Source organism: Notamacropus eugenii, chromosome 5 (genome assembly GCF_028372415.1).
Source record: "Notamacropus eugenii isolate mMacEug1 chromosome 5, mMacEug1.pri_v2, whole genome shotgun sequence".
Classification (NCBI taxonomy): Eukaryota; Metazoa; Chordata; class Mammalia; order Diprotodontia; family Macropodidae; genus Notamacropus; species Notamacropus eugenii.
This window is the reverse complement of record NC_092876.1, coordinates 31910398-31927868: the sequence shown is the minus strand read 5'-3', so window position 1 is coordinate 31927868 and position 17471 is coordinate 31910398. Positions and strand designations below refer to the sequence as shown.

General features: G+C 50.3%; 1 protein-coding gene and 1 long non-coding RNA gene across 4 annotated transcripts in view; one reads left to right on the top strand and one right to left on the bottom strand.

Annotated features, from left to right (window-relative positions):
- Positions 1-7: 7 nt before the first annotated feature.
- Positions 8-17471, bottom strand: part of ACTN4 (actinin alpha 4) — a 77891-nt gene continuing 60427 nt past the window's right edge. Inside the window, exons 9-22 of one of the 3 annotated variants that reach the window (XM_072608307.1) lie at positions 13557-13649; positions 13151-13381; positions 12478-12625; positions 8275-8425; positions 7014-7122; positions 6176-6316; positions 5717-5899; positions 5483-5617; positions 4853-5032; positions 4619-4765; positions 3709-3789; positions 3331-3396; positions 2299-2457; positions 8-1606 (exon numbers count right to left, since the gene is read on the bottom strand). In XM_072608307.1, coding sequence (XP_072464408.1) covers positions 1448-1606; positions 2299-2457; positions 3331-3396; positions 3709-3789; positions 4619-4765; positions 4853-5032; positions 5483-5617; positions 5717-5899; positions 6176-6316; positions 7014-7122; positions 8275-8425; positions 12478-12625; positions 13151-13381; positions 13557-13649 — 1983 coding nt within the window. In that variant the 3' untranslated portion in view covers positions 8-1447. The remainder of the gene's footprint in view (positions 1607-2298; positions 2458-3330; positions 3397-3708; positions 3790-4618; positions 4766-4852; positions 5033-5482; positions 5618-5716; positions 5900-6175; positions 6317-7013; positions 7123-8274; positions 8426-12477; positions 12626-13150; positions 13382-13556; positions 13650-17471) is intronic. The other 2 variants (XM_072608305.1, XM_072608306.1) reach the window with 2 other exon arrangements.
- LOC140503912 (uncharacterized) lies at positions 3373-6367 on the top strand. Its single transcript, XR_011966909.1, has 2 exons — positions 3373-3543; positions 5995-6367. It is a non-coding gene; the product is annotated as an uncharacterized lncRNA (long non-coding RNA).

Here is a 17471-nt window from a genome sequence, read left to right as displayed (position 1 = left end):
GAGCACGTTTTGGAAATCGTTCTTAAAAATATTACACATTTTATTGTCCTGTTGGTTTTTCCAGAAAACAAAAATTAATGAGAATGACGCCAAAAAAAGAAAGCACAAACCACAAACAGAAGCAGCCGCCCAGCCTTTGTCCCCCAAGCCAGGCCCCAGACCCTCCCTTCAGGGGGCTCCAAAGACTAGTCCCTGACAAAAAGACGAGGAAGAGGGCAAACGAGAGGGGGGAGGGCAGAGGGGAGTTATGATATCTTAATTACAAGACCAAGAAAGACGGCAAATATATGTTGCTAGGTGAATATATATTTATATAATAAATCCGTAAGTTAATAAAGTAAATAGTAACTCTCTGAAAGCTTTTAATTATTTTAAAAGTTTTTTGTGGGGATTTGATTTTTTTAAATTTTTTTAAAATTTTTAAATTTTTTGGTCCTTAGAAAACTTGCTGGGGGAGTCCAGTCAAAGTGAATGGGGTGCCTCAAGGGCAGTCTGTGCAGCTGGGTCTGCTCAGGGCATGGCATGTTCCCCCTATCCTCTGTGACTCTTCCTCCACCCCCACCCCAGTTCCTCTCAAGTTCAGCCCTCTCCGGTTGCTGCTCCCCAACTCCCAAACACCAATAAATGACCATGATCTAAGCTGCTCTGGATGGGTTGCAATCTATCCCTCTTTAAGCATCTTTACGGGGAAAAGAAGGGGGAGGAGAGAGAAGATGGAAAGAAACAAAAGAGCTTAGAGGAAGGAAGCTGTGGGCAAGCCCTTTTCTGGAAATAGGGGCAGTCACCGGGGAACTCATATGCTGAGGATTCTGGGTGCCTCCCCATCCCTTTGTCCCATGAGAGAGCTGGACCCAAGAGGGTTCCTAGACAAGGCACGTGGTCTTTGGCCCTGAAGGGAACAAACAAGCTGTAATAGGATTCTGTGGAGGAGGGAAGAGTTTATCTACTGGGATGACAAGGGGAATAGGATGTGTGTGTTTTGGGGGGTGCAGGGGGTGCCAGGGGTGCCACGTTATCATGATGCTGTGCAGATTGGAGAGGGAGGCCAGTCTTTATTTCACGAGGGTATCACCTCAGCTTACTTTAAAAAATATATATATATTATATATATTTATAACACACCAGAATGACTTACTCTAAACTCCCCCTTCACCATTACCCCTGCCCCAGGCTGGGGAACTCCTGGCCAATCAACTAAGAGAGAAGAGAGATCCTGCCCCTTCCCCCCCCTCCCACAAAAAGGAAGGAAAAAGAGAGAGAGAGTGAGTGCACTTTGCATAGATACCTGGTCAGGTCAGAGAAAACTGGACTATAGCAAACCACCTTGTGGATGAAGAAGGGGGCTTGAGGCTACCCCACCCTCCCCAGAGATGGAGGTTAGGGAGGGTGGTTCGGTCGCTGTGTCTCCTCAGGGAGGGGGCGGCAGGGGTGAGAGGGAGCAGGTGGCTCACAGGTCACTCTCGCCATATAGGGCTGTGGAGAAGGATTTGTAGTCCAAGGCTCCAGGAGCAGCATCTGGGCCCTGGTACGGAGCCATTCGGGCAATGCAGTATTCAGCCTGGTCTGGGGGCAGCTCCCTCCGAAGTTCCTCAGCCGTGATGAAGTTCTGGCAGGAATAGGAAAATCTTAGAGAGGGTGGGGGGGGGGGGGGGGGTGCGCACTCTGACTTCTGGCAGAGTTAACTTCCACTAAACAGGAATATACGAGCCTGTTGGAACCTCTGCTGATCCAGCCCTCAGGATTCCCATCCAGTCCTTCTGGACCTTGCCTGTATTGCCCAGTTAGCCTGTTTCTTTTTCACATGAATTTCCACTGTGTCAAGATGACCTAACGAGTCACCTGAAAGCACTTTCTTCTACATACCAAGAGAGATACTCAGTTCAACTCTCTCACGATGCAGAGATCAAGCGTGTATTCCTGCTTTCCACACGTTTCGTGACTTTATACCCTGTACCCTTGTGAAGCTTCTGACTAAAGAAGCTGTCTTTTCAGTCTGTCTTTAGATGGCTTCCATCTTTTTCTTTGACTTCTAAGGGGCAGTGTGGAAAAAAGCCCTAGACAAGGAACCAGAAGACCTGAGCTCCTGGCCTAGGGCCATCCACCTGTTACTTGCTGTGTGACCTCGGCCAGAGCAAATTATTTCCCTGAGACCCCTATGCTCCCACCCAGGCAATATCTGTGGGTTCTCCTCCATTTCTGCTCTATGATTCTAGGTGAATCAGGCTTCCCCAGTCCTTAGGCCTCTGAAGCTCTTGTAGAGGACAGCCATCTCTTTGCTTCGAGCACCAATCAGCTCACCTTATCTCCAGCCAGGACCTTGAAGGAAGCAATGACTTGGTCAGCCGTGTCTGTATCTGTGGTCTCTCGGGACATGAAGTCAATGAAGGCCTGGAATGTCACAATGCCACTATTGTTGGGGTCCACAACGCTCATGATGCGGTTGAACTCAGCATCGCCCTGTAGGGGAGTGGAAGAGATGGGAGGTGTTGTGACTGCAGTGTTCAGGAGTCTTTCCTCCCTGACTGAGAGGAGGAGCAATCCCTTGGTGGGCCTAAGGCAACCTATCTCCTATCACAGGACCCCACGAGGCAGCTAGCCAATAGAGCTCGGCTCTCATGCTCTATGAGCATGCTCATAGTGAGCTCTTTAAAGGATGAAAGATCTTGGTTCTTTACTGACAGTTTGGTATCATCCTCTTTTTTTAGGAGCCTAGAACCCCTGCTTGAACTTCAGAGTTCCCTAATTCTCCTTGTCTCTTCAATGGTATCTAGCAAAGGGTTAGGCATGTTTAGCACTGGCTGAGGAGTTGGCTACCCATTTTCCAGGCTAGGCCAGGAGGAGCCACTGGATGTCTGCCTTCTGACAAGAACGATCCAAGGAAGAAGGGAGATAACCAACCCTTCCTTGTCTATACTTTGGGGGCTTGGCTGCCCATGTTTGCTAGTTCTGGCCCCCACCCCCTGAAAAAAAAATCCAAAATGACTAGTCACTTAAACCTAGGCCACCAGCCAACTCTGCTCATAAGTACCAAAAAACGAACAGGGAAAAAAGGGAAAGGGGGTGCGGCAAAGAGAAGCAGAGGGAAAAAAAGACTCCCTCTGTCTTGGGGTTTGGCAAAGCCCAGAGTGCAGGGATGCTGGGAGAGAAAGTAGAGGAGACTTTGAGCAAGTCAGCAAGGGGCCACAGGGGTGGTGGGAGCAGCCGAAAGCAGTGCGGCCCTCCCACCTGGCTGTATCAAAGGCAGACAGAAGACAGGAACGCTGTGTTCCTTTCCAAGGGAGTTGGCAAGTTTGGAGGAGGAGGAGAGGGCGAAGAGAGCGCATAGCGTACCAGGCTGTATCCTGTGGAGATAAGCAGAGCTCGGAAGTCATCAGCGTCCATGCTGCCAGTTTGCTTCTGCTCCAAGGGAAGGACAGCGGAAGGGGAGGCCCCAGAATGGGATGAAAGGAAGGAGGTGGCACACGCAAGAGGAGGAGAATGAAAAGCAGGAAAGAGAGGCGAGGGGGATGGATGAACAGACAGAAAAGGCCAAGAACACTCAAGGTAAGAGAAAAGCATGGAAAGAGTGGAGGCCAGCGAGGATGGACACAACAGCGATGGTTTAAATGGCGAATGGGAAAGGAAGGCAGTGGAGGGGGAGAAGGGGGGAGAGAGAGAGAGGCAGTTAATTAAACCATTGGGTGGGCACTCCCACCAGGGCATTCATACCTGTCGATCATTTTCCACATCGTAGCCCAGGCTGATGAGGCATGCTTTGAACTCCTCAGGCCCCAGCGCCCCGCCGTGATCCTGCCGAACCATCCAGGGGGCACAGTCCAGAACCCACCGAACAGGAGGGGAAGAGGGATGGGTATGGAAACCAAGGCCGGAGACAGGGAGAAGGAGCCACAAGGCCACATGCAGGGTTGGGGAAGGGGAAGAGGTACACATGGGAAGGCAGACAGGAGGGAAATACATCATTAGAGGGTAACACAGACACAGTGACCTAGGGAAAGGGGTATGGGGGAATGAAGTTTGGGGAAATGGAATTAGAGGAATAGAGGAGGGATGAGCTTGTCTAGCCAAATTCCTGACAGAAGAGCAGCTTTCAGCTAGTTCCTCTGACGTGAATTTCTGGCTCAGCCCCATTTTTCCTTCCTCTTACTTGGGTGACCTTGAGGATGATGGAAGGCATAGAGAGGAGTTCCTGGTGGGGGCAAGCTTTCCTAGCTTGGGAGCGCTCTCCTCTTGAGCAGCTCACGGAATGATTTTGCTATAGCCATCTGTATAGGACTGATGTCCTTCGGGTCTTGGAGACAGACTTGGGAACTGTCAAGGCTCATGACACTCCTTGTAACAGCTCGTGTGAGTATCACTGCTGTGTCTGTATAGCTGTCTTCTCTGGCCTGCTAGACTTAGACAGTAAGTTCACTGAAGGTAGGCACCATGACTGTACAACTCTCTAGCCTCCTACCCTGTCTTTCCTCACCCAAAATGCTGTACATGTTTGCTCATTAAGTGCTGAATGAATGAATGAAGGTGAAGGCAGGGAAGAGGACATCAGGAAAGGTTCTGGATGAAGTGCTCTGGGAAGGACATAGGGATGTGGCACAGGAGGAGCAGGTCTGAGTTGACTCACTTTGTCAAAGTGGTTGAATGATGCCCGAAACTCCTGCATCTGCTCTTGACTGATACCTTTGGCATCCCGGGTCAGAATCTGGTTCTCTACCTCGTTGATGGTTCTGGCAATGGTGGTGAGCAGCTGCTCCCATCCCACACGAATATGCTACGAAGGAGCAAAGTAAGGCTGAGTTATCCCCCAGCATGAGGTGGGCATGCCAGGTCCCAAAGCCCTCCAGAGCAGTGCTCTTACCTCCATAGTGTAGTTGGTGTGTTTGTTGTCAAAGATGAGGGCCTCCTGGATGAGCTGGTGCTGCTGTTCGAGGAGGTCCAGGTTGGGCTTATAGTCCACAATGCTCTGCTCGTATTGCTTCAGGTGGTTCAGCTGGTCCTCCAGGGTACCATTCATCTCAATGGAAATGCGCCCAATTTCCTGGGTCAAGAAAAGGAAGGAGAGTCCCAAACCAAGTGAGCTTCTTCCTCCCCCAAGAATGCTCCTGCCTACGGCAGACAGCCCTTTCTAAAGGCTTCATTCTTAACTCCCACTGCCATCTCAACAGGAACTGGGCCTGCTGGCTCCTAGGTCTCTTCTTATCAACATGCGTACCACCCTGGATCAATATCGATGGCATGTCACCTTTGTGCCCCTGCTCAGGCCACAATGAGGCCTCCCCCAGCCACTCTAACTCCAATGGTTTCTCCCCCAATCCCAACGCTTTTGCGACAGATTCCAGAAGGATCCAGCATTATTCTTGGTTTCTGGTCTAAAAGACTTGAATGTGAACTCTTTCAGTGCTCATGCAGAGACTGCTGTGGACTGCATCTGACACCAGGGGGTGCTCTAAGCCCACGTTCAGCCCTTGGTGACTGGCTCCACCCTCACCTCCATCTTGGTCTGGATCCATGGCCCCACAATGTTGGCCTGGTTGGCAAACTGCCGGCGGAGGCGCTCATTAGACTGCTGCTTGCTCTGCTCCTCCAGCAGGGCATCATCTCGTTTTGGCACGAGCTGCTGAACCTGCCCAGGAGAAAGTTCGGAAAAAAGGGTCGTGTTCTGGGTCACCAGGCCAGCCTCAAGTTCACAAAGCTCTGTTCCCAGCCTGCCTTTTGGCCTTACCTTCTCCCACTTGGAGTTGATGATCTGGGGGGTAACAGTGGTGTAGGGATTGCTCCCCAACAGCTTGATGTGGTTGCATTCAGCAATCCTCTGTGCTTCTCCGTGGATGGCTAGGATAGCCTCCCGCTCCTTGTCAGCATCTGGCAGGGTGGACTTGAACTGGTCATGGGCTGCAATTAGGCCCTGCAGGGTAGGAGCAGTCAGGGATTAGACAACAAGTAGGACTGTCAACAGTTCTAATGGAAAAGGTAGCTGAATTTGTCTTTTCTTTCCCTCAGCTCTAGGGTGGTCAAAGCACGGGGGCTCCCAGAGAGTCTGTCTAGAAAATCTGGATTGTCTCAAGGGACCAGAAAAGAGGAGAATGGAGGGTTTTGCTGGCTTCCAGGTGCCTTAATCAGATGGCAGAGTGCCAGGCCTGGTGGGTTTTCTCAGAGGTGGGGACAGATGCTTCCTCTCTACCTCAATCTCCTCGATGGTGTGGACAATGAACATATCTTGGAGATCCTCCATTGCACTCTCCATCCAGTTGTTGAATGGTGCTGCCCTCTTGGCATATTCCAGGTGCAGCTGATCAATTGTTTCCAGCTGTTTCTCTGTTTTCTGAAGTGGGGAGAACGGTGGGAAGGGTCATTAAAGAGGAAATCCAAAGAATGGTGATGGTGGTGGTGGTGGGTAGAGAAGCAAAGGGCAGACTTCCCTTCCCATCAGCAGCTAACTGGCTCCAGCTGCACCAGCATGGGCATGCCCTTTAGAGGTGCTTCAGGAAGGTCACCAGGGAAAAGAAGCTTCACACTCAGGGGCTGGGGCTGCCTCCTGCAGTTGGACCAGTTCTCACTACTATGGAGTTTGTTGCTTTATGCTTCCCTTACTGCCCTCTGGGAGTATTTCCCTACAATGATCGTGCTCTCTCTTCTCCACACTACACAGCCAGCAGGATCTTCAACGAATTCTTCCCTGGCATAGCCTCAAGGCCCTTTACTAGCGGGACTGGCCTTCACTGGGTACTGAAGCTTGTCAGTGTCTTCCATAAAATAAGGCAAGAATAACATTCAAGCTAGGGACTAGGGCAGCCCAGAGCAGGAGATTCTCTGGCAGGTATATCACACTACTGACTTGCTCTGAACTAGCCTGAAGTTCATTAAGCCCCACGGAGCTTTTTCAGACAAAAATGCTATCTACTCAGATGCGTATTAGATATTTTGTCCTCCCTGCCATCGAGACTTCTAGTACATGGGGAGAAGTTGGGATCTAGTGAGTGTGGTCAGTGCAGGGCATCAAGAGGCCCCAAAGACCTCACCTCAAGAGCTTCTCTTCGACTGTGTGTCAGCGAGCCAAGGGCATCCCACTGATCACAAATCTTCTGGCACCGAGAATTGACACTTGGGGAATCATAGTAATCCAGTTCACTGTGAAGACAGGGAGAGAAAGACTGGAGGTCTGCTGAGGCCCATTTTCCTTGGTACAAGCAGTGGTCTTTCAATCTATTAGAGATGCTAATTGGCATAGGCAGGTCCATCACTACTTATAGGTAGGGAAGTAGATGACATAATCTTTTGGGATCTCATGCTAATTAAAGGTTTTCCACTGGGGGCAGCAATGTCACACTCAGGGGCAGGCAACACCAAAAGCCATCAAGTATGTAGAAGGATCGTCATATATCACATCTGCCAACGGGAGGATGGGGAGAGGGAGCCTGATGACAGGAAGAAGGGCCTGAGTAAGAGACGAAATGTGTCCCGCCCAGGGCTTGGCTTCTCCAAGTATTAACATTGGAGATTCAACTTCACAGAATAAGCATAACTTTGGAGATGGTAAAGGCAGACAGGGGAGGGGAGGGCTGTGCAAAGGGCAGTTCTAGACAAGAAACAGACAGTTATTTTGGGAATTCCCCACTGGGACTGAAGCTTTTTCCATTAACTCATGCCCTGGGCCTCCCACTTCTAGGTGGTAGCCACCCAATGCAGGGGAATAAGGCACACATTCACTGGTTCCCCACAGGCCCAATACTGAGTGTACTAATTGTGTGCATGAGTTTATCTGACTAGGGTAGGGAAGTGAGGAAAAAAATCCCAGTCTGCCTGGAAGCTCTTACAATAAGTGCATTCTAATCTGGGGAAGAAGGGAAGGGGGCTGGGAGGGCCAGGAACAATAGTGCCACTGTACTTTCCACTTCCCCCATGGGATGCAGGGTTGGGGCCTGGGGCAGCCTTGCTCAAACACAGCCATGCAGTGAGCATATGGGCCAGCAAGACCCACACAGAGTGAGGCAGAGAGAGGCCAAGAGGCCCTCCCACCAAAACCATTCTACTAAAACAGCCTAAGGCCTATTTATATGACTCAGGTACTATGGAGGAGTGGCTCAGGAAGTCCTCTGGAGATAAAGGACTGGTGTGGAAGGAGACAAAAACCAAGGGCCACAGAAGGTTGCTAGTCCTTCCTCAAAGAACCTTCTGATGAGAGCATTTCCCCAAAGATCAGATCATGAGGTGGCAGTGTTTGGCTTCTTTTGAGGATGTTTCCCCCACCCTGGGCCCCATGTGGGAGAGAAGCCAACATACTTCAGCTCCTGGGCAATGGCGGCAATTTGTTCCACGCGGTCCTGGTGGGCTGCCAGGTCGCTCTCAAAGGCCTCATGTTTCCTGATGAGGGCTTTGATGTCGGACAGGGTAGCTGTTTCATAGTCTTTTTGTTTCAGCATGGCCTCCTTACCTATGGATAGTGATCAGCAAGGAATAGTCAGAGCAGGGTAACAGAAACCCAGGAAAGGGAAACAAGGACATGTGCAAGTCCCATCAAGCCCGAGGGGACATGCTGGGTTAGCCTGGGGATAGCTGAGAATGGAGAGGAGAGAACACTTGAGTTTGGCCAACACATCCCTCTGACTGCACCCAGTGGTGCTGGCTCTGGCCCAGAGAAGCCATCTTCTTGAGAGTGTCAAGCAGCCACATTTTAGGTTGTCTTCAACGACCAATGTATAAGAAGATGGGCTAAAGGAGGAGGGATGCCTGACCTAGAGAAATAAGATTGGGGATAATGAGAGAAGGGGTGGGAAGAGAAAAATGACAGCTGCAGAGCTGGGGGGGGTGGGGGGGTGGGGTGGAGGGGAACAGAGCAGAACTAGAAGGAGCGAAGGCAAGTTAAAGAGGGCAGATTGAAGCCAGGAAAAAACCAAACCAAACCCCAACAAAGTTTAAAAAGCAACATAAGCCTGCTCTGGGAGTGGAGACTTGTCAGGGACCCTGTACAAGGCAGCATTATTCCTGCTCAGGTATGAACAAGATGAGCTGGCTTATGAAGCACCTTCTCATTTTCCTGCCAAGGTGATGTGAATGAAGGCAGGGCTGGAGACAGGCCTGAGGCAAAAAGGAGGGAAGCGGGTTGGATGGAGGCCCAGCACAGAACCTGAGGGGCCGACCCTTATCTCTACCCAGAGTTACACCATCCCAGCTTTCCCAGGCTCGGTACAATGGGGCAGCTGGAAGTGTGAAGGGTTCGTCTGTCAGGCCTTTTGAAGGAGAGAAATGCTGTTATTAAGATTGGAGTCTGAGGACAAACGCCAAGGAAGAACAGAGAAAGTTCACACCGTTCAGGGGAACTTCAGGGAAGAGAAACACACTTCCCAGGAAAAGAGGCTCCCCAGAGGTCGGCCTCGGGACAAGCATCTCCCAGGAGGGCTGGGAGATCGGCTTAGATTGATGTCATTGGGTCTGATTGGCTGTGGTGTTTCGGAGTGCTCAGGCTCCAGGGCCCACTCAGTGACAGCTCCTCCAGAGCCCACTCAGTGACAGCTCCTCCAGAGCTTCTACCCAAACCCAGACACAGGGGCGTAAGAAGGCAGTAAAGTTATAAAGGCACCCAAGGTAACCCATTCACCCTCCTTTCCTGCCTCCTACCAGGGGTGGACACCATAACGAGTGCACTGACTGCCTTACCCTATCATCTCCACTGATCCTCACAACAACCCTGTCAGGCAGATGTTACTGTTATCCTCATTTTACAGATTAAGTAACCGAGGCTGAAGGAGGCTCAGTGCCTTCTTGGAATCACGCACAATGAGGCAGGATTCCAACTTGGGACTTCTGACTCCAAGCCCCCTGCGGTGCCTGCTAGGCCAGTGAGAGTAGCAGAAGAGACTGCCTTAGCTGGGGCCACCACAACGGAGTGGAAAATGCCATTCCCTAAAAGCATTCCCTCCCTGTGTCTGTGAAGCCACTGGGCACCTCACCCCTCAGGGGACGCCAGAGAACCAAATCAATATCAGAAATAATTTAGTCAAAGACAAGAAACCTGACAGATCCCCACACTAACCCACCCGGACTAAAGCTTTGCCAGAATTCAGTGGCAAGACTGTCGAGTTAGAACTAAAGGCTGGGAGGCAGGAGCACAAATTCAGATGACCTTTTTGTCTCTTGTCAGAAGCAGGGAGCAGGCACTGGTTTCACATGACCCCCGCTCTGGGGAATGAGAGTACAATAAGCCAGCATGGAGGTCTACCTGGACATGGACACACACTAGAGAAAGAACAACATTAAGTATGGAGGGATCTCAAAAGACCCTGGGGCAGAATGGCCTGAGGAGGGCCTGGGCCCTGTTGTTGGGAAAACCCTGGGAAAGAGCAAGCATGGGACTCCAATGGGTCAGAGCAAGGGATCTGAGGGATCTGGTTCAACAGAGTCACTTAAAAACCAAGATCTATGGCAAAGGAGTGATCTGTCAAAGGTCACTCAGTATTCAAATGGATCTGTGACTTTGCTGATTCCCTCCCATGATACACACACCACAGCCCATCTGTGCCTCATCAACTACAGGAACTTCCTTGGTGACCCGGCCTCCCATGAATCCTACCCCCAATGACAATCTAGTTCAACAAGTGAGCTCCACCCTGCTTTGTGCTTTCTTGATAGTTACAAAGAGAGGGCTGAACAAGACAAGACCTCTGTTGTACCTTCTGAGGAGTCTTATGTAACTTTGACACAAACACACACACTCTATGGTAATTTTTGGTAGGGGGGTGCAAGGGAGGGAAGAAAAGCCCTCACACAGGAACCTGGGTAGTTTGTATAAAGGGAGGGAAAAAAGAGATGGAATATCATGTGTCCTGAACAGCAAGGTTAATTGGGCTGGGCCATGGAATCCAAGATTAAGGGCAGTGATGTACAAGACTGGAAAGGTAGATGGGAGCAAGAGGGGCTTTAAAGGACAAGCAGGCATCTGTACTCATTCCTAAAGCTAACAGGTGGTCACTGAACAGCTTCACAAAACTTCTCTGCTTCTCCAACCTCTGCCTAAGTTGCAGTTATTGCAGTGTCTTCTCAGCACAACCTTCTCATGAGTGCTGAAATAAGATGAGCAGCTGTCCTGTAATATACCAACGCCCCATAAACACCAGCTCCCACAGACTCTGCCATCTAACTGCGCCCTCCACTTTGGGAGGTTCATTTGTATGAAGCTTTCCTTTGAGCAGTCAATCCATGGGCTGGTCACGAGATGAGGCTCTCCCATGGAGGACCACATTTCTGTTTAATGACAGTCTCAAAACCCTGTGATTCTTATGCTGTGTCCCCTTCTCTGCACAATGGAGGCTGAAACTCACCTCATAAGAAGGCTGCTTAGCAGTATTTCTTAGTTTCTGGCCACAGTCCTGTGCTCCAAAGTCTGTGAGCAAGGCCATGCAGGAAGACCTGCCAGAGTCTGTGCTTGGCTGGCACAGCTTTCAGCCAAAGCTCTGGAGGACAGGACGGAATCACTTTGTGGCCAAGGTCATACACAGAGTCAAGTAAGCAGCAGAACTGAGGTTTGAAATTAGGTTCTTGGGGTTCATGTGCATGTTAGTAGGAAAATCTCTCATTTAGAAGGCAGAGGACCTGAGTTCAAAAACTGGAGTTGATCCTTTGTGTGACACACACACACATCCCCCCCCCCACACCCCCCCACACCCACCCCTCTTTGTGTTAAACAATCAAGACACAAACTAGTCAGGAAATAAGGAAGAGGATGGGGGCTATAATAGGGTTCCAAGATGAAGAAAAGCAGCTTTCCTGAAGTGTCAATTGTGAACCGGGCACTGTGCTAATCATTATCTCATTTGATTATCACAACAACCCTGGGAGGTAGGTACTATTATTCTCCTCATTTTACAGTTCAGGAAATTGAGGCAGGAAGAGGTGAAGTGTCTGTGTGTGTCACCACACAGCTAGGAAGGGTCTGAGGTCAGGGGTAAACTCTGGACTAAGCACCTAGCTGCCTCTAAAGACAAAGGACACAAAGCCTAGAACTCCTGTGATGGAGTCAGCTTCCCCAGGAATCCTGAGAGGGCCAGTAGGAAAGAGGTCATATTTCCATGGAGGAACGCAGATCGACTCTGCCTAACGGGCCGATGCTCCAATTCCAAGCTAAACAAACCACATTCCTCTCTTCTCTGCATACAAACCCAGAGCAGATTAGGGTCTTTTTTGGGGAGTCTCCTGGATAGCTCAGGGACAGGATGGAAGTGTAAACTTCTGAGAAGCTGCCTGCTCCAGCCAGAGCACCCCATAAAGAGGCAGCATTAGTCTGTGTGACAAGATACCGTCCCCTCTGTGGCTTCAGGGGCCTGAGGCAGGCTGACTAAAAGCCCCAGCTCCCCCATATCCCTTGTCCTCCCATGCAGCCCTGGCTGGTCAGCTGTCGTAGGGGAAGTGCCTGCAGAATTGATGAGAGCGGTCCCTCCCAACAGCTAGGCAGACAGAGGAGAGATGTCAGCGGCCGCCCCAGACTCCTACCATCAGTCCAGGCTTCGTGGATGGAGGCTTTCTGCCCAAACTTCTCCGCCAGGTGATCCAGCCGCTCCAGCCGCCGAATCACATTGAGCAGCCACTCCTCGAAGCCCTTCTCTGCCTGCTCCAGGTGCTGCCAAGCGTTGTTGATGTCCTAGAAATCAAAGCACAGAAGGAGATCATTCAGCATCACCGATGGAATGAAAGCTCACATTTACGTCCACAAAGACCGTCCCAAAGATCATGCTTGCCTCGGTGGCGGGGTGAGAGATTGGGGCTAAGAAACCAACCTGAGCCAACCAAGAAATGAAAGGAATGTGGAAAGAAATGTGCTCTAGTCAAAAAATGGCAAGCAGGCCGTTAACCTTGTGCTGAGCCCCTTCTATGACCTCGGGGCTCCCGTGGAAGAGCTCTAAAGCCAATCTGTGCGATTCAATGATTTAGAGGTATAGATGAGACTTTGAAATCTGAGATTACCTAATCCACCCCTCTCGTGTGATTAATAAAGTAACATGGGCCCAGAGAGGGGAAGTCACTTGACCAAGGCCACGTAAGCATCCCCAGAGGGATTTAGCTTCCAATTTCAAAATCCTAGGCTTCTTCCCAAACACCAACTTATTCTCACTCCCAAAGGAAGACATTAACAGTGATAGGCCAGCTGTCCTGATTAATCACTTACTGACACCATCTTGCCCTCAGAGGGCATAAAGGCAGGGCGGTTACTCAGCCGGAGTTTGGTCTGCAGAGTATTGAAGTTGATCTCCAGCTGGCACTTCTCCTGCACTTTGGGCGGCTTGTGTACCCTCCGGTAATCACGGAAGTCCTCAAGCTTCTGCTGCATCTCTTGGATGGTCTTCTGAGGCACACGATCTTCTAGCCAAGGAATGGTACGTCGGATCCACACCAGTAGCTGTGGAGTCAAGGAAAGCCAGGTTTGCACCACTGAGGAGGCATTTATTGTACTTTCAGCAGTATTACACACACACACACACACACACACACACACACACACACACGCGCACGTGTGCACGCATCAGCCTCTGTATCTGGCCCTTGCCTTCAGCTCTAGCCCAGAGGGGACTTACATCACTAGCCAGCTTCTCATAATCCTCCATTAGATGCTCATTCTCTTGGTTGACAGCCAGCACCTTGCAGATCCTGTTAGCAGCAGTCTCAGCCTACAGGAGTAGAGTAGGAAAGAGAGCACAGAGACCGTCAGGACCACATGGGACAGACAGCTCCCCAGCCCAGGTTCCAACTGCCGCCTCCCACCCCCACCACCCCTTACCCTGCAGAACAGGAGGAAGGAAAGGAAGCAAGATTAAGTCCTGAAGAAGTCACAGGGCTGTCAGAGTTCACTGGTACTTTTGTTCCCATGGGGTGGAGCCCAGCCTCCATACTGTTGGCTATTGTTATGCTAGATCAGGAAGAGATGTCCAAACACCAGAGTTCAACAGCCCTCAGCCAAAAGTCCTACTGTCCATGCGGACAGGCTCAGCATCTCTGGGGCCGACATCTCCGTGGAGTGTCAACCTCCATATTTTTCTTTTTGATAAACGAATTCAACTGCAAGCTGGTATGCTCCCCCAGCTTTAAGAGGAGGTCCATTTCTCCAAGGAAAGCCAGGTCACCAAGACATATATGGAATAATCTAAAAGCTTCTGATGTGGTTCAACCTGTTCAACCTCCTTCTGGTGGCCTGGCTGGGCGGACAGTCTGTATGGTGCCTTAAAAAGAGTCTGAATGCACAGTACAAAAGTTCTGCACCTTTCCCTCACAAAGCCTCTGTATCTTCCCAGCAGAATGTGCTTCCTATGAGAAACACCAGGAAGCATAATTATCCTCAGGGATGAAGGGATACACATAGTCACAGAGATTAAGGAGACTGAATTCAAGGTGGCCTCCTCAACACCAGGGAAGAATCTAGCAGCACCTTGAAAATATTGGCATGGGGCCACTGCTCTGGCTTCCTATTCTTTTGCTCTTCCTAGGGTCAGAACGACTTTCTTCGAAAGATCACAAAACAAGGGCCAAGGAAGTTAAGGAAGGAGAGGGAAATCACACAGAGAAAGGAAAGTGGAGAGAACAGGTACCTTTCAGGAACCACAGAAAGGATCCAAGAGGAGGACTTGAAAGCCAGACAGCAACAGAAATAGTGAGGAGGGTCTACAGAAGGAGGGGAAAGGAAAACAGAAAAGGCTAGGGAGATGAACGACCAAGGGCCTCCATAATCATGAATTCTAACACTGATATCATAGGCTTGAGCTAAGTGCCCACTCCAGTCCCCACCCTCATGGACTCAGCTAGCCTCCCAGTCCAGCCAAAAGGGCACCTGCAGCAAGAACTGGTAGGGGGTGTGCACGCCCATGTATGCACACAATCACACACACTGAATCATGCTGCAAGATGTTAACAGAAGTCAGAGTGCCATGCAAGGGGTGCAGTGTATAAGGCAATGCAGAAAAACTCCCCAAAGAGAATGTAAGGAGAAGCACCAACACAATGGAGTCTTTGCTAGGGGGAGGGAAGAATGTTAGTCCTTAAACTTTGTGCAAAACAGAGGTCAACCAAAGTATGTGTAGATGATGAGCTCTACCCTTCCTGTTCCATGACCTCCCTTTCTTCAGCTGCCAATCATTCCCAATCCAGTAAGACTCTGATAACATCTACAGAGCTAACGATGGATGCAAACTAGAGACAAGAGGACAGGTGTGGTGGCCCACCACCTTGAGGGGGAGGAAATCCTTGCATAAAGCCCTTCTAAATTCTGTAGGCACTTCCCCTTGTGACAACTGACCAGCCAGGGCTGGGTGGAAGGACAAGAGATGTGGGGGAGCTGGGCTCTTCACCAGAAAGAGCGGAGGGTACCACACTGTAGCAATACAATCCCATTTCCCACTTACACAGAGGACTCAAATATGGGACACATAGGCTGAGTAGTGCCATGGGGCAGCAATGGTAGCCACTTCTGGGGCACTATGGCTTTGTGGCTCCCAGTTTCTTCCTGGGCAGCCCATGACTCCAGAGTGCCCTGAGGTAGCCATCTGCCATCTAGAAAACCTTGGGACTTCTTTTCCAATTCTCCATCCCAAAGGAATAGGCTTGCAGAGAAGTTGGAATAGTAACCTCCAGGTGAAGATTAAACAGCAGACATAGGCTCTTGAGCAGGTCACATGGTATACTTCAGCCTTCCAACAACCCAGCTGCCCTTTCCTAATAACCAACCTAAGCCCAATCACAGAACCCAGGCTGTCACAGGAGCCTTGTCACATGGGGGGGGGGGGGGGGCTTCTGATGACTGAGGGGAAGAAACCAATGCCATTCCTAGCTTTCCACAGAGCCCTGAACTGACTGTTCTTCCATTGGAAGAAAGATGACACAGAATCTAGTAGAGCTCAGGCTCCCCCCATTTGGACTGCAGTGGTGTTCAGAGAAGGCCATGACTGAGGATATAAGGACCAATGCCTCAATCCAGACAGTGGGGCTTCAGCAAGTCCCCGGCCTCAGTTCCATCACAGAAGCTCTGAAGCCAGGAGAGCCAAACTGGGCCTAGTGTTTTCTTCTGTCCTCTGCCTCCACAGGAATCTAGGTGGGGGTGGGGCGTGGTAGAAGATAAGGATGAAATGAACTGGCATTTTTAACTGAATTACTAATTCCTCTATGACCTTTTCAGGACACTGTGGATCTAGAATGCTTGAAGCTAAGTAGAGAGCTGAACCAAGGAGGAGTAGGAGGCTACAGTGGACAACACCTTTCCAAAATTCTGCTACTTCGTAGAAAAAAGAATGCAGTGAAAAGCTGCTTCTCACAGGTCATCCAGAGCCTAAGGGTAGACATTATCTGTCTACCCTTAGACAGATAATGGTGCTAAGAGCTCACATCCTGGGCATGATAGAAGTGAGGGGAGAGTGCTCAATAGATGTTGGAGGGGGAGATCTCATATGGCAAAATAATTCTCATATGAGAAGAATATCTTCCAATATGATGCTTACTCTGCTACTATTTTAAGATGTTGTAGGCAAAGAGACCTTTCCTGCCATATGAGGGAGGGAGGCTGGAACTGGCTGGAATATCTCTTGGTGCCCTTGCCAGTCAGGATCCTGGACTGAGCAGAGGCATTATTTCACTCCAAAGGCAGCCCAGAAATCCTTTAGAATGAAGTGATAAGAATGCCAGGTTTGCTCGCTCCACAGTGGACTCTCTATTGTTCTGGATAGGAGTAGAAAATGTAGAGCCAGGGACAAGCCAGAGTGGTCTCCTGGTACAATCTATGCTCTGGGAAATGGTCTAACCGAAGATTTCTCACAGGGACACAACCCCTCATCGCAGCACCTGAAGCTCACCTTTTGAGCCCCCGAGAAAGCGTGGTAGAAGCAGGACACGTATGTCATGATGGCCTTCTCGTCGGGCCTCAGAGTGCCCACAATATCTGCACAGAGAGAGAGAGAGAGAGAGAGAAAGAGAGAGAGAGAGAGAGAAAGGCAGGAGAGAGTGAAAAGTGCAGGGGCAGCAGCTGGAGCCAGGGCCCTGGGCTCATGCAGGAGAAGAGAATAAGCATTCGCTCTGGACTGGAAACCAAACCCCAGCTTGGCTACAAGATTCTGGTATGTGTGTGTGTCTCTATGTGTGCCTTCATGTTTGTCCTATCTCCACAAATTGGTTCCCCAGATTTAGGGGGCTTGGAGGTGGACAAAAGAGCTTTAAAAAAGGTGAATTCCATTTTCAATCACACCTTTCAGTGCTAGAAATTTGCCTGGGTGATGAGACAGGGCTAAGGTGGGCTGGCCCAAGCCTGGATGCCCACAACTGCCAGTTTTCTGTGCTCAGCGATGTAGTCTGACTGGCTCTGCTAGGGTAAACACACAGATGAGTACCAAGGGGAAGGGGAATGGCTTCCAGTCAGCAAGAGGCCACTGCCATCTGCAAGAGAAATGAGGTGAGCATGGGAGGCTGCAGGGGCAGAGGGACAGCGAGGCAGGCCCAGCCCTCTTCGCCGGGTA